The 14,623-nt window shown below is 51.7% G+C and overlaps 1 protein-coding gene across 3 annotated transcripts in view; it reads right to left on the reverse strand.

The window, feature by feature from the left end:
- The window catches only part of SRL (sarcalumenin), a 92,488-nt gene extending 78,118 nt beyond the window's left edge, over window positions 1-14,370 (reverse strand). For 2 of the 3 annotated variants that reach the window (XM_074965694.1, XM_074965693.1), the window contains exon 1: window positions 14,238-14,370. In XM_074965694.1, coding sequence (XP_074821795.1) covers window positions 14,238-14,298 — 61 coding nt within the window. In that variant the 5' untranslated portion in view covers window positions 14,299-14,370. The remainder of the gene's footprint in view (window positions 1-14,237) is intronic. The other variant, XM_074965695.1, reaches the window with a different exon arrangement.
- Window positions 14,371-14,623: the final 253 nt, after the last annotated feature.

Genomic DNA, 14,623 nt, shown 5'->3' on the forward strand with positions numbered 1-14,623 from the left:
ATATGCTCCCATGGTGACTAAAGCAGGCGGTTACAAACACAGATCCATTTTTGAAGGAAAGATCAGGTGGAAGGTGTTGAGCTGGTGGGAACTTTATCTCATGCTGAGCGGACCAGGGGGAAATAGAACAAAACAAAAATTCCTATAGCCATGTCTTCACTAGACACGCTGCAGCTGCACTACTGTACGCTTCAGTGTAGACACTCACTACAGCGAGGCAAGGGGTTCTCCTGTTGCTAGAGTTAATCCGCAAGAGCTGGGAGCTAGGTCGATGGAAGAATTCTAGTGCTGTCTATTCCAGGGGTTATATCAGTTTAACAACGTCACTCAAGGGCGTGAATTTTTCACATCCCTGAGTGACGTAGCTGGGTCTATCCAGCTATTTTTAGTGTAGACCTGGCCTCAGGTGCATTTGCCTCTCCATTCTCAGCATCGCTTTGGGGAGGGGTGCCAGCTCCCTTCCCTTGTTCCTCTAAGATTAATGTAGGAAAGCACATGAAAAATCAGAGTCCATTCTTATTAAACTCTACTCTCCATGAGCCTCGACAGCAGGGCAATCAGTGAACAACAGGGATGCAGCAAGCCTCAGGAGAGGTACCATCTGCCTCCTGCTGCTGCTGCACTGCTCCTTTCTAGCTAATCCATCTTTATAGCTCAACAACATCTGCAAAGATCCTATCACCACAGTACCCTGGTGCTGTACCATCAGGTTCCGAGCTCTCTCTGCCCACTCCCCTGCGGAGGTGAGCCATGATGCACAAGGCTGAAGGCAGAGAGAGCAAAGCTTCCAGGGCTGGAGGGGTCCAAGATAAGGTCTCATCAGACGCACTGGGAATTAACAGATTCCAGCTTAAATAAACCACCCACTCCTCTGAACTGTCAGTGGCAGTGACGCCCTGCACAGTGATCAGAATGACAAACTTCCTCTCCAGAGCCAGAGCTCTACAAAAGGCCTGTACTCCACACCCAGTGCTCCCCAAACTGTGGGACTTCCCCACTAGGGGAGCACGGAGGAATGTTTGGGGTGGGGGGTGGGAGAAAACTCGGCAGGGTCTGGGCCAATCCCCACAGAGGGGTGGGGAGGGAGCACCACCCAGCTCTGCTCCGCCCCCAACTCAGCTCCGCCCACAGCCGCAGCTCCACTCTGCCCCCTGCTCTGCCCCCAGTCCAGCTCTGCCCTCATTCCCCGTCTGCCCCCAAGACAGCTCTGCCTCTAGCCCCAGCTCCACCCCCAGCTCCACCTTCAGCCTTGGCTGCGCAGTAATTGAGGGAGCCACAGATTCCATTACGGGTAAGGGGCAAGTGTGACAGGAGAAATTTGGGCACCACTCTCCTGGCCTAACTGCCGGAGCAGTGAGAGCTCGGGGATTTGGAGTCACAGACATACCAAGAATTCATGGAAAGCGTTCACTAACAGTGTCTGCGTGAGATCGGATGGGGAGGGAGCTCCCTCGGGCTGGGGTCCTGGAGCCTCTGCCGGGGTCAGATAGGGAGCGGCTCCCTCACGCTGGGGGCAGTCATCTGCACTAGTACCCATTGGGAGAGGGCTCTGCCAGTCTGCAAACATGGCTTGAATTTGAGGAGGAGCATGTGCTGTCTCAGGGCTTTCCTGAACTCTCTGCTGTCCGGGCCCCAGTTTGGAGGCGGATCAGGTGTTCAAGAGCATTCCTTCTCATCGGAATTTAAGATGCTTTCTCCAGTTATACAAGTGTCAAGCTTAAGCCCTTTTGATTGACGGTGCCAAGTGACACAGCTGGGAGCTGCCCTCCAGCCAGCCGAGCCCCAGTGACCCATTCATCGTGCTCAAGGGGGGCTGCAGTTGGCCCTGACACACCCACAGGCGCCAGCAGCAAGTAAGGGGTTAAAATAAGGGGTGTAGAAGCAGAGAGCCTATGTGTGTGCGCCCCCTTGCTGTCGTTTCCTGCCCTGTCTGGGGGAGGGGCCAGCGGACTGGAAGGTGTGAATGATTTAACACTGGGCCTATCTCCCCAAAATAGCTCTCCATGCAGGCGTGAGGTTTGGGCGGTGACAGCTCCATTTCGTGGCCTTGCTCAAGGCCAGTTACACCCTCCCCCCCATGCATAGCGTGGATCCCAGCTGGCAGCCCTGGTTTCCGAATGGAGCCGGGAAACTTGGTGGCTAGGGCAAGTTCAGCACTTCAGATCCAGCCGCCCACCCTGCTGCTGATGCAGTCGCTGGGGCTCTCCTCAAGCAGGGGCTTTCCCTGACTGACAAGCAAACCCGTTCTCCTCTGTGGGGTCAGCGGGGTGTCCTACAGGCCCCGAGCTGAGCTTGAGGGCAAAGCCCAATCGGCTCCCTGCACTAGGGGTTGTCCCACAGCTGAAGTAGTGAGCACAGATGGCCCAGCTCCCCGCTGCCCTTGCTGCAGGGCTCAGCTGGCGGAAGCAAGCACAGGGGACAGTTCAGCGACGAGGTGCAGGCAGAGCATTCCAGGCAGGTGTAGAGAGAAGCTGGGGCAGACTGTGGGGGAGGGAGCCAGGGTCTGGTTGGGGGCAGGAAAGCCTGAAGCACCCAGGGGAGAGGCAGGGCTGGATCAGCCTCCACCCTCCAGGGCTTAAGCTTGACACATTCTGCCCTGGCTTCCCATTCGCCTCCCCCAGCCTGCTCCCCCCTGCAGCCCCTCGCCCCCAGTCAGCCACTGCTGCTGCCTCCCGCTGCCTGGCTGGGCACCAGCAGGGGGAGCTGTGAGAGCGGAGGCTGGCAGCCTCCCTGCATTCACCGCATTTCCCTACTCCGCCCCTACAGCCCAGCTAGGGCTGGGGGTGTCCTTGCTCCCAGAAGCCCCGAAGATGAGACTGAGCCACCCCACAGGAGCCCATGTGCCACATTTGCCCTGCTGGGTGCACGGAGGCAGCCCCACTGCAGCCGCCGCACTCTAGGAGGGGCTCCTCCTCCCCTCCAGGCCCTGAAGCCAGTAGGCCCACTCAGTATGGCCATTAATATTCCCAGGCCCTTAATATTCCCCCCCCGCCTCTCACCGTAGGAGTCGGTGCCCCAGCTAGAGTGCCTGCAGCTAGCTGTGTGGGAGCGAGCTGCCGACCCCCAGCCCAGAGGTGGTTGCACTGGGAGGATGCTGTCGGCACACGGAATATTTTCCACACGGCAGCAGGCAGACAGGAACCGCTGCCTCTTGAATCTTGGTTTCTTGTTTCTCTGGTGTGAAAGACAAGTGCAAAGTACTTCACTTAGGAAAGAAAAATCAAAGGCACAGCTACAAAATGGGGAATCACTCGACACTGGCTAGGTGGTAGCACTGCTGAAAAGGATCTCATGGTTATAGTGGATCATAAACTGACTATGAATCAGCAGTGTGATACAGATGCAAAAGGCCAATAGCAATTTGGGGTGTATTAATAGGAGTGTTGTATGTAAGACGCAGGAGGGAATTATCCTGCTCTGTTCACCACTGGTGAGGCCTCAGCTGGATACTGTGTACAGTTCTGGGCACCACACTTTAGGAAAGATGTGGACAGATTGGAGACAGTCCAGAGGAGAGCAACAAACATTATCAAAAGTTGAAAACCTGACCTCTGAGGAAACATTAAAAAAGAATGAGCATGTTTATTCTTGAGAAAAAAAAGACTGAGGAGGGGGATGTGACAGGGCGGCACTCACCTCTTGAGCGCCTCCTAGCGGCTGGGTGTGGTGCTGCAGGCTTTTTCCTGCTCCTGGCACCTCCTATAGCAATAGTTCTCAAACTTTTGTACCGGTGACCCTTTTCACATGGCAAGCCTCTGAGTGCAACCCCCCCCTTATAAATTAAAACCACTTTTTTATATATTTAACACCATTATAAATGCTGTCAGCCCTATCTTGGGCCCTTTAAAGTCAGCCCTTTGCTCAGGCTTCTAAACAAGCCTTGTCCCTTTCTCAGGGCTTAGGCCACTTCACCAGTGGGCATGGGGAACCCAGCCCATCAGCTACACCAGACACCAACCCAGGGACCCTACACTCAGCAGCCATGCACTGCTCACTGCAATCCTCTGCTGCTACCTTCCTGAGCCTCTTACCAGCCGGTCCCTTTATCTTCCCCTTACCTTAGGGTTACAATTCTCTGGTCTCCTTTCTCCCAGTTTAAGTAAACACAGACAGACAGACAGACAGGCAGGCAGGCAGGCAGGCAGGCAGGCAGGCAGGCAGGCAGGCAGGTGCCCCCTTCCTCGCCCCTCTGGTCCCAGCCATGGAGTGATCTGCACAGACCCTGCAGTTCCTTTTATCTGAGCCTACTAGGCTCTGATTGGCTGCTTCCCCAAGGCCTCTCTAAGGCAGGCCTGGAGGACGTACCTCCACTGTTCCTTCCTGAGCCGGGGTGTGGTAGGACTGCAGGGCCTTCAACAGCGGGCCTCAGAAAGCGAGGTGCACTGTCACCGGGGACCACACAACCATCCACAAATATGTTAAGGGCTGTTATAAAGAAGGCAGTGATCAATTGTTCTCCATGTCCTCTAAAGGTAGGACAAGATGTAATGGGCTTAATCTGCACCAAGGGAGGTTTAGGTTAGATGTTATGAAAAACTTTCTAACCATAGGGGGAGTTAAGCTCTGGAACAGACTTCCAAGGGACGTTGTAGAATCCCCATCACAGGAGGTTTCTAAAACCAAGTTGGACAAACACCTGTCAGAGATGGTCCAGGTTTAGTTGGCCCCGCCCTAGCCCAAGGGGCTCGACTTGATGCCCTCCGAAGGTCCCTTCCAGCCCTACCTTGCTATGATTCTGTGAATTATTGGCTAGCACAGCAGTACCATCAGCTTCACACATGGACCCTGCACTAAGGCAAGGCCTCCCACCTATCTAACAAATACCCCTCTAGTCCAGTAGATCTCTAATTTATGGCACTCGCCCTTTCTGCAGCACTCCCTTCTCAGTCAGCAGGCCTGCAGACTTTAGTCCTTCACATGCAGTGGCTCTCAGCAGTGTGTCCTGGGCTACTGGTGAACCACTGTCTTCACACCGGAGCCCCCTGCACTCCTATGTTGCACCACACTACGGTTCTGAGAAAAGCCAGTTCTCAGTCTCAGCTCAGCACATGGCCGGGAGCTGCAGAGAATCACAGCAGAGAGGAGGGAGGTCAGGAGACATGCTACCTGCAATCCACTTCTCCTCATCTTTCAATGGCGTATCTACCACAGAAAATGATTTCACTTCTGAGGGAAAGGGAGCATGACAGGTGAAAGCTGTTTGGAAGCTCGCCCATCACTAGTGCCTGTCAGGGATAAGGGCTAGGGGTCAGTTCAGCACCACCCACCACCTCCTACTGGGTGTGCTGGAAATGGCCCACCTTGATTTTCATGCACGTTGTAAGGAGAGTGGTCACTTTGGATAGGCTATTACCAGCAGGAGAGTGAGTTTGTGTGTGTGGCTTTTGGAGGGGGGGCGAGGGGGGTGAGAGAACCTGGATTTCTGCAGGAAATGGCACACCTTGATTATCATATACATTGTGAAGAGAGTGGTCACTTTGGATGGGCTATTACCAGCAAGAGAGTGAGTTTGTGGGGGGGCGGAGGGTGAGAAAACCTGGATTTGTGCTGGAAATGGCCCATCTTGATTATCACTTTAGATAAGCTATTACCAGCAGGAGAGTGGGGTGGGAGAAGGTATTGTTTCATGGTGTCTATGTATATAATAATGTCTTCTCCAATTTCCACAGTATGCATCCGATGAAGTGAGCTGTAGCTCACGAAAGCTCATGCTCAAATAAATTGATTAGTCTCTAAGGTGCCACAAGTACTCCTTTTCTTTTTTCTGACAGAAGTAACTAGGAGCAAACTGGTTTTGAAAAGCCGAAGCTTGGGGCCCTGTGCTCATTTTCTGTGCCTGTGTCACAGAGCCAGCCGCATTGACACTTGTACATTACACTTCTGCCTCCGGGTACAAACTACTGTCCTAACGTCGGGTTTCAGCTGGTGGGGAACCTTGCAACTCTCTCCTCCTGCCTCGGTGACACAGCTGTCATCATTTTCCATTGGAGGTTTGGAAGAGGCTGGCTGCACTGTGTGAATTAATTAATTAATTTGTGTGCTCATGGCACTAAAAACAGTCATGATTTCAGAGTGACTTTCCAGCAAGCCAGTCCACACCTTAAACAAGCAGAATACCAATGCTGAAACACTGTCAATCCTGTCTGTGCCATAGGCTGGGAAGGGAGTGCATAGGTGTGACCAGGATAGCAGCAAGCCCTGCTTTTTAGCACAGGCATTCTGTTTGCCCTACTTCACCCTGTCACCTCTCAGTGCAAAAGCACACAAGCTACAATCAGATGCTCCAAAGTTTGTTATTTCTCTCTTCAGACCTGTCCTCATCAGCCTTTGAAGCATCTGAAGCTTTCAAATTCAGCCATTTTTGAATCATCTAAGCATAAAAAAGTGTCTGGACAATGTAATGGGTGGGCATGAGGGAGTGGGGGTGGGAAATGTGCTGTCACTCTTACCTGCCCAAAATGGCTGAGCAAACAGCCACCAAAAACGTCACCTTTCTGCTAACAATGAGCTGGTGATATTTTAGCCCAAAGGGTTGTTTTTCTGCAGCACCAGAAACTATGAGAACTTAGCTCCAATGTAGAAATGGCACTTCAGTAACACCCCTCATGCCACAGGGCCCGTAAGACAGTCCACCCAACATTACCAAACATGTCTGTTTGAAACACCCCCACCCTCCTGTTCAGCAGGTAGGTATAGACTGGGGGAAGGCAGGGGAGGGGGGAGCCGAGCAAGCTATGCCTTTGTGGAGCTGCTTGAAGCCCACCAAGATGCCAAGCCACCTACTTTGGTCTCTGAATGGCTGGTCAGTAGGGGACCTGGCCCCTTTTCTGAAGGCCCCATACCCAGCTCCTGCCAAGACAGACCCTTCTTCCCACCAGGAACTGACTTCCCTGGTGGATATTCCAGTAGGTTCCACAAGAGTCATTGCCATAGAGGTCAAGGCCAGAAGAGACCACCAGATCCTCTAGTCTGACCTGCTGCGTAGCACGGGCCACCCCCACCACCCAGTGTGAGTGGATTTGTGACCTGGCTCATAGGGTTGCAGTGCCACTCACTCAAGTTTGGCTGGGTGGAGTTGAAACACTTAATGATCTTGACTGCAATTTCAGCTGGAGTTTCCATTAGGGCCTTGCTGTGCTCCCCCCCCCCACTGGCTCCCCACTAGCATGCCATGGCTGAGTCGTGCCACCCCTTCTATGCACCGACAGCCTAGAAAAGCCATGGTTCTCCGTTCACCTGCCAGCATGGTGCAGCAGAGACAGCAGGCAGCACCCCACCCATCTGATCAGTTCTGTTAGAGAGGGACAGCCCCACCAGTGAGCGAGTATGTAGGTCCTTGACTTCTCTGCTGCTGGAATAGCTAATGAGAGGCCCCTGGTGAGATGGAGACCTGTACGTTAGGAGCTGGACTCACAATGACTCTGTTTGCATTCTGGCCTGGCCTCTCCTCCACCCACCCTCCAGCTCTTCAGGCCATATCATTCCTACGTCTACAGCACAAGCACAGACCACATTAGGCACAAAAGATCCAGAAAAGCTGAGAGAGATGGCCTCACACCCAAGGAGATCCCAAGAACCGAGCCCAGCAGCACCTGTGATCACAGCCACAGACCGGCCCGGCCCATATATGGGTTTGCATACTGTAGCGTTACTGTGTGATGTAATCTCACACCTGTTGGTCTATCCCAAGGAGATAAAATTGCAGCAGCTGCTGCACAATGATATCAGATCTGAACACATGATTCTTAGGGATTATTAGCTGATGAATTTCATGTGTAGGGGGAATAGGAGAGAGGGGGGTTCTTTCCTGTTTGGGAACTGTGAACGAGCGCCTTACAATTTTCCAGCATCCATTTCCTCTGGAATCCTCCCCCCCCCCCCACACACACACACCCTGGGTGAATAATTCTTGCTCCGTTGGTTGTGAGCAGCTCTTTTGCGAGTACTCCAGCATTCAACATTTGATTTCATTTTGATTGCACCGCTAGGTCACATGGTATTATTTCCCTATCCTGATTGGATGAGGAGCATAACCCTTGGAATCAGGCGTCTGGCACAAATACTCCCATTTACACCTTTGAAAGTTGATCTCTGGGAATATTCTCTAAAAGTCACTGTTGCTCTGAGTTTTCTTGCCTGTGAGCCCATTCATTGAAAGTCAGCATTAGAGGGATGCACAGCAGCTCCAATATGAAAGTATTTTCTCAGCTCTAATATGGGGTGTTTCAGCATAAGGTTTGGATACCAGTGGAGCCATGGTTTTCAACCTTTTTTCATTTGCGGACCCCTAAACAATTTCAAATGGAGGTGGGGAATCTGTGGAGCCCCAGGGGTCTGTGGACCACAGATTGAAAACCACTGCAGTACAGTAACCCACTCAAAAATGGTGCGGCTCTGTCCCCCTCTAGTGGCAAGGCCATATAGAGAAGTCTATGAGTCTGCTCCTGCCTCTGAACTAATGTACCTGGTACTTCAGCTCAAACAAAAGACATTCAGGTGTTAGATCCACTTAATTCATCACAGATGACCCATCCAGGGGTTCTGCTGGATTCCCACTAGGTTTTCCAACAAATCTCTACAGGTACCCAGTTCAGACTGTAACATGCATCAGCCAATATTTTACATGGTGTAATGTAAAATGTGACTTATTTTCTATAAATGTCTTCAGTCTTATCAATCAACAATCAATCTGTATCACTGAAGAATCAGACAACTGATTCTAATTTTAAAACACTAATAGTCTGCTGCTGCCCACACCCAGGCAATCTTGTTGGCATTAATGGGGCTGCAGGGGTGTATCTGAGAGAAGAATTGACTCTCAGGATTCTTAGTTTGACATCTGTCACAACGACATGGCATGTAATTGCAGTTTAATCAGAGACTCACAGGCAGAAGAAAAGACCATTTTGGTCAAACCTGAATTGTACAGAATTCGCTCTCTTGCTTGCTAACACCTTATTCAGTCTGCTCTTAAACACTACCAGTGAAAGTATCTCAACCCTTCTGCTTTGAGAGCAAAGCTGATGATAAAATAATAATAAAATAATAATAATAATAATAATAATAAAATTAAAAAATGAAAAACAAAGTTGACATTTTGACATTCTTTCCATTTTGCAGGATTCGAACATGACCCATTTTTCCTGTTTGTTTGTTTTCGGTTTTTTTGCAAAATCTTTTAAGTTGAATGTTTCATCAAAAAGGTTCTCAAAATGGAGACTGAAATTTTTCTGTTACTGACAAGTCCGTTTTTGGAAAATGAAAACTTGTAATAAATTCAATGAAAATTCAGTGAAAAAATAGCACCATTTTTATTTTTTTTTTTATTTTTTTTTTGGAAAATCAGTGGAGATTTTTGAAAAAACCAACCAACCACACATGCAAACATTTTTGACCAAAAAAAAGCATTTTTCACAAACTCCCCTACACCTCTTTATATAAACAAATTGTTACCATCTCTATTTGCTGTCTGGGTCTTGCTATTAAATACCCTATTCCTGGTTTCTACCCTAGTTGTATCCTTCCTTAGAGTCAAGTCATAGCTTCTTATGCTGCCATTGGTCAAGTATGAACAATTCTCTTCTTTCATTTATACTGTTACCTCAATGGTGTTTATTTTTAATCATAAATTATGTTGTTCCTTAAATGCTTCATTACATGGTAGGAATCACAGGGAATAATCTTCCCCGGAAGCCAAAATACATAAAAAATATACAGTCGGTGATGTGATAGCAAAGAGAATATGTTTCTACTATAAGCCGTCAAATAAAACCTGGAGAATTAGACAAAATCCCATAAACTAAAATTAGAAAAAGAAAGAAAACAGGAAAAACGTAGTGTGAAAGACACCCCATTAATACAGGCTGAAAAGTGACTTGTGGAGTGCCTCTCTGATGGCGAAAGCACCATGAAGACACCTACATAACCTCTCTGTTACTAAGCCCATCATGAACTCCTAACTGGACATGACCTGAACATAGGTTCATAGATTCAAAGGCCAGAAGGGACCATTTTGTTCATCTAGTGTGACCTCCTGTAGAACATGGAACAGGTAATGTCCCCAAAATAATTCCTAGAGCAGATCTTTTAGAAAAACATCCAGTCTTCATTTTAAAATTGTCACTGATGGAGAATCCACCCCCGTCCCTTGGTAACTTGTTCCAATAGTTCGTGGTGGATTCTGTTCTTACTTCCAACCCAACAGTGTAAATCAGGAGAAGCTGCACGGCACTCAGCAGGTCACACCACTGCCAGTGAGGCCAAAGGCAGAGCCAGAGATCTTTTGCAACAAGTTATGTAAATGGCCCCACAGCATAATTCTCAGGTTCTGCTGCAATATCTAAGCCCTTGCAGGTATTTTTATAGACTGTAACCCTGTGTCCCTGGAGCCTTCTCCTTTCCAGACTATATTTTTAGCTGCCTTGCTCATTCCTCCTCATACATCTGATCTTCCATTCCTGCAGGACACCAGCTTTTGGGTGGAGGTCATGTGAGAATACACTGTCTCCTGGGATGTTGGCGGTTTTCTCTTGCTGCCAGGGGATGCGTGTTTCTTTAAATCTGTAGTAGGAACCTGATGGGGCTGGAGAGGGTTTGAGGCAGTAGCTCTGCAGAGGGGGTTCAGGAATGATTCCGTTTCCTGTAGTCCATTAAAGTTCCTTGTTAGATAAGCTATTACCAGCAGGAGAGTGGGGTGGGAGGAGGTATTGTTTCATGGTGTCTGTGTATATAATGTCTTCTGCAATTTCCACAGTATGCATCCGATGAAGTGAGCTGTAGCTCACGAAAGCTCATGCTCAAATAAATTGGTTAGTCTCTAAGGTGCCACAAGTACTCCTTTTCTTTTTGCTAGAAGAAAGTGGCTCTCTCTTGTGATTCATTACCACTGTCACATGACACAGAGCAACACCAGCACAAAAGAGCAGCAGAGAAATAGTCAGGGAAGAGGGAAAAACTATCCTGTAGCTCCACAAAGGCACTGGCTGGAGCTGGCCTTATTTTATCCAAGCCCATCCAAGCCCCCCAGCAAGAGATGCTGCCCTGGTCTAGTCCCTGGCATCACAATGGCTCAGTCCTGTATATGCTACATATACCTGGGAATCCTAAGAACAATGCATAGCCATGGAAAACCAGCGGTGGCCCCTGATGAAAACTCTTTTCACTGCAGAACAAGGCACAATTTCCAGCTGTGATACTGAGGCGCACATATAAGGGATGATACAATCTATAGTGACAGGACTGCAAAAGGCATTGATCTGATTATGGGCATTGACTGGTATGGGAAGGGTTTGCAGACAGTGCACAAGGCGCCTTATGCAGCGTCTCTGTGACTTCCCCATGGTATTCCTGCCACACACGCAGCTAGAGTGATGGGAGGGGCAACCAGCAAGAAACTCAGAGTTGGACAGGTGCATGCTGCACAGCAGGGGGTGTATGTGTGTGTGCATGGGGGAGGGGGGTGTTGCATTTATTTAAAAGGGGAAAACTGAATTGCTTTTTAAAAATGGGCAAGGCAGATTATTTGAGGACCCACATGTACAGAAGAAATTAACTCCTCCCTTGTGTACAGTCACTAACACAGAGCGAGAAGTGCCACTCCTGTTTGAGGGGTTGGTGGCCTCAGCAGTAGCTGCCGGAGAAACCAGCTGTCTTTCTAGATACTTGTGTGACTCAGTGAGGGGAGCATCTGAGTGTCTCCGAAGTACATAAAAATAGAAATAATAATCTCTCCATTTCCTTCCCAGCCCATCGGAGAAACCCTTCCCTGCATCTGTCGCTGCTAGGAGGAAGGGGAGGAGCAAAACACACATCCCTGACCTCAAGTCTTGGTAGGGCTTTCCCATCCCTCTGTAAAGGCTATGGACCAGGCGGCATGGGCTGTGACATCATAATGATGAAACCAGTAGGATTCCATTATGCAAATGATTCCAGTGGGACTGACCATGTGTGTTGCGCGGCACATAAGCTCGGGATGGGAAATGGGCAAGTGAGAGGAGGCAGGTAGCTGGTGCGGTGGCAGCAAAGCAGCAGTGGCTAAGGAGGGGAGCTAGGGACTGAGCTGAGCAGACTTGGCAGAGTGGAGGGAGGGTGTGGGGAGAGACAGGGCCATGGCCATCACGAGCTGATTTGTGCAGGCCGCAGCAGGGGATGGGTTCCAGGCGTCCCCGTGTTGGAGTGTGAGGGAGGGTTGCCACCCAGCAGTCTGAGCGGAGGAAGTGGCACATGCAGGGTGGTACCTACACATGCAGTGTGTGGCGGAGTGAGGTACACAGGACAGCTGGGCTCGGGGACAGCTCTGAGGTTACGGACCAGAGAAGCAGGTGGGAGGTCAGAGCTGAGAAGGGATCCAGGATGTGTCTGACAGTTCCCAGTCAGCTCCCTGCCAGCCCCCTTGGAGTGCCACTTGTGCCCTCTCCACCCGTGGATTGTGAGGCAATGGAATGCTGTGCTCTGCGCGTCCCACCATGACATGGTCCCAGTTTCTCTCTGAGCACCCATGCTGAGAATTTGGGGGACTCCTGCCATTCTAGCCTGGGCACTGGTGGGCCCTGCCAGCGACAGTGTCACATGGCCTGGGCATGCCCAAGCAGGTGCTGATGGCACCATGTCCAGGCTGAACTAGCACCGGCGCTGCCAGAGCTGCACCAAATCCCACCCATATGGTCCATATAGAGGTGGCCTCTGGAAGGACCTTGACTGTCCAAATGCTCCTCACCACTCCAGAGTGCAATGCAGCCAAGCTGATGTGGTTCAGGACACCAGAAGCCCATGCAGGGCTCCACCCCTCCTGAGCATCAATGGGCACAGGGGAGGGGCTGATGGATGCCCCAGGACATGGTTCCATGGGCCATTCTCCTCGCCCCAGCCCCGAGGCTGCAGTAGCAGCTACCGAACTGTTCCACAGCCAAAGAGGGCCGAGTCCTCTCCTGGCCCTCCCGGAGCCAAGCCCATCCACATTCATGCTCAGCTTGGGAATAACCTTCGGCGCCCAGGGCACACTGGAGGGAGAGCCAGGATCTGTCAGCCCCTCTCCCTTCTTGTTCTTGTGAATGATAAAGGATGTCCTTAAAAGGATAAAACTCCCTCTGCTAGTCCCCTGTGTGACAATGCGAGAAGACAGCAGCTGGGCATGGCCATGGTGGGAGAGGCTGGGGAAGCGGAGGGGGAGGAGGGGCGGGAGGGCTGTGGGGAGCTTGGCGTCCAGTTACAAGGCTGTTTCCATACTTAGCCACCTTGCAGCCGCCTGGGATACGCAGCCCCAGCCAGTGTAGCAAAGGGAGACCAAATTAACTCAAGGGCAAGCAAGGGTAATACTGCCCCACGCTTCTGACAGCACCCCAAAGGAGAGAAGCCTGCAGGAAGCAGCCACATACAGCCCAGTAATCCTTGGAGCTGGGTCCCATGGCGGCATGGGGTCACTGCCCTATGCATGGGGGAGAGAGTGGGGGGCCGAGGGGAGGCCCTGAGGAAGTGACTCAGAATGCTGAACTGCATCTACATTTTGCCTGGCACATCTGCAACATCAGGGCAAGGGAACGGAGAGGAACCCCACCACCACCACCACCACGCCCCACTACAAAATCCAGCCCAGCCTCCCCCAGTGCAGCACACACAAAAGATCAGGCATCGGCTAGCTGCCGTGCTCCTGCGCTGCCTCCCACGGCTGGGACATCCACGGAGTCCCCGACTCTGGAGTGACTCCAGCACAAGGGCAGGCCCAACATAGTGCCCAGCCGCAGCGCAGAAATAACCCACCCGCTGCATCAAAGTCTGCCCTTTGCATGCGACGTGGACAAAGAAAAGGAACACACCCCCCACACGCCTGCCTGCTGCAGGATAGCCTCGCTGCATCGTGGCGGCTGCCCCCAAAAGGCATGGGGGGGCTGCCCGGGTCAGTTCAAGCCAAGATACCCCCCGGGGGCCTCCGAGCTCGACGGCTCCCCACAGGGTTCTACTCATGCCCGATAGCCGTGCCCAGTGCTTTCGAAGCAACCGCCCCAGCCTTGTGTGGCTTGCACACTCCGACCACGGGCTGGGGGTACAGTCACTGCCCTGGAGCCGGGGACAGGCCAGACAATCCCTCTGTTGTACCCACACAGAATGGGGGAGCTGGCAGAGTGGGGCATGGCTAAGGCAAGGGAAGGGCCCCGGAACTGCAGCACACACAGTGCACAACCCCCGACAGTGTCCGGGGGGCCCCGGCCCCCTAGGCAGTGGGGAGCAGAGCCGGGCCTTACCTGCAGCCCCGAGGAGCAGGAGAGACGCCACACAGCAGCACAGCAGCCTCAGTCCCTCCATGGTGGCTGCCAGGAGCTCTCTGCTGCTCGGCACCTCTATTTATACAGCAGCTGGGAGAAGGGGACAGGCCACAGTCACTAGGGCAACTGGGCGGCAGCACAGCCCTGCACAGACAGAGTCTGCCTGACGTGCCCCCTCCCTAGTGTGGGTCTCGGGCCCTGCCCCCCTCCCCCGCCCCATGAGTGTGCTGGAGGATTTTCACGGGGTTACACTCAGCTCTAACTGTCACAAACACCATGAAACAGGGGCTCCTGGTGGTGACAGCACAACTGCAGAGAGAGGGTTATGGGGCTGGGGGGCTGGGGATACTAGTCTCTTCCATACA

The sequence above is a fragment of the Natator depressus genome, chromosome 10, assembly GCF_965152275.1.
Source record: "Natator depressus isolate rNatDep1 chromosome 10, rNatDep2.hap1, whole genome shotgun sequence".
Lineage (NCBI taxonomy): Eukaryota > Metazoa > Chordata > Testudines > Cheloniidae > Natator > Natator depressus.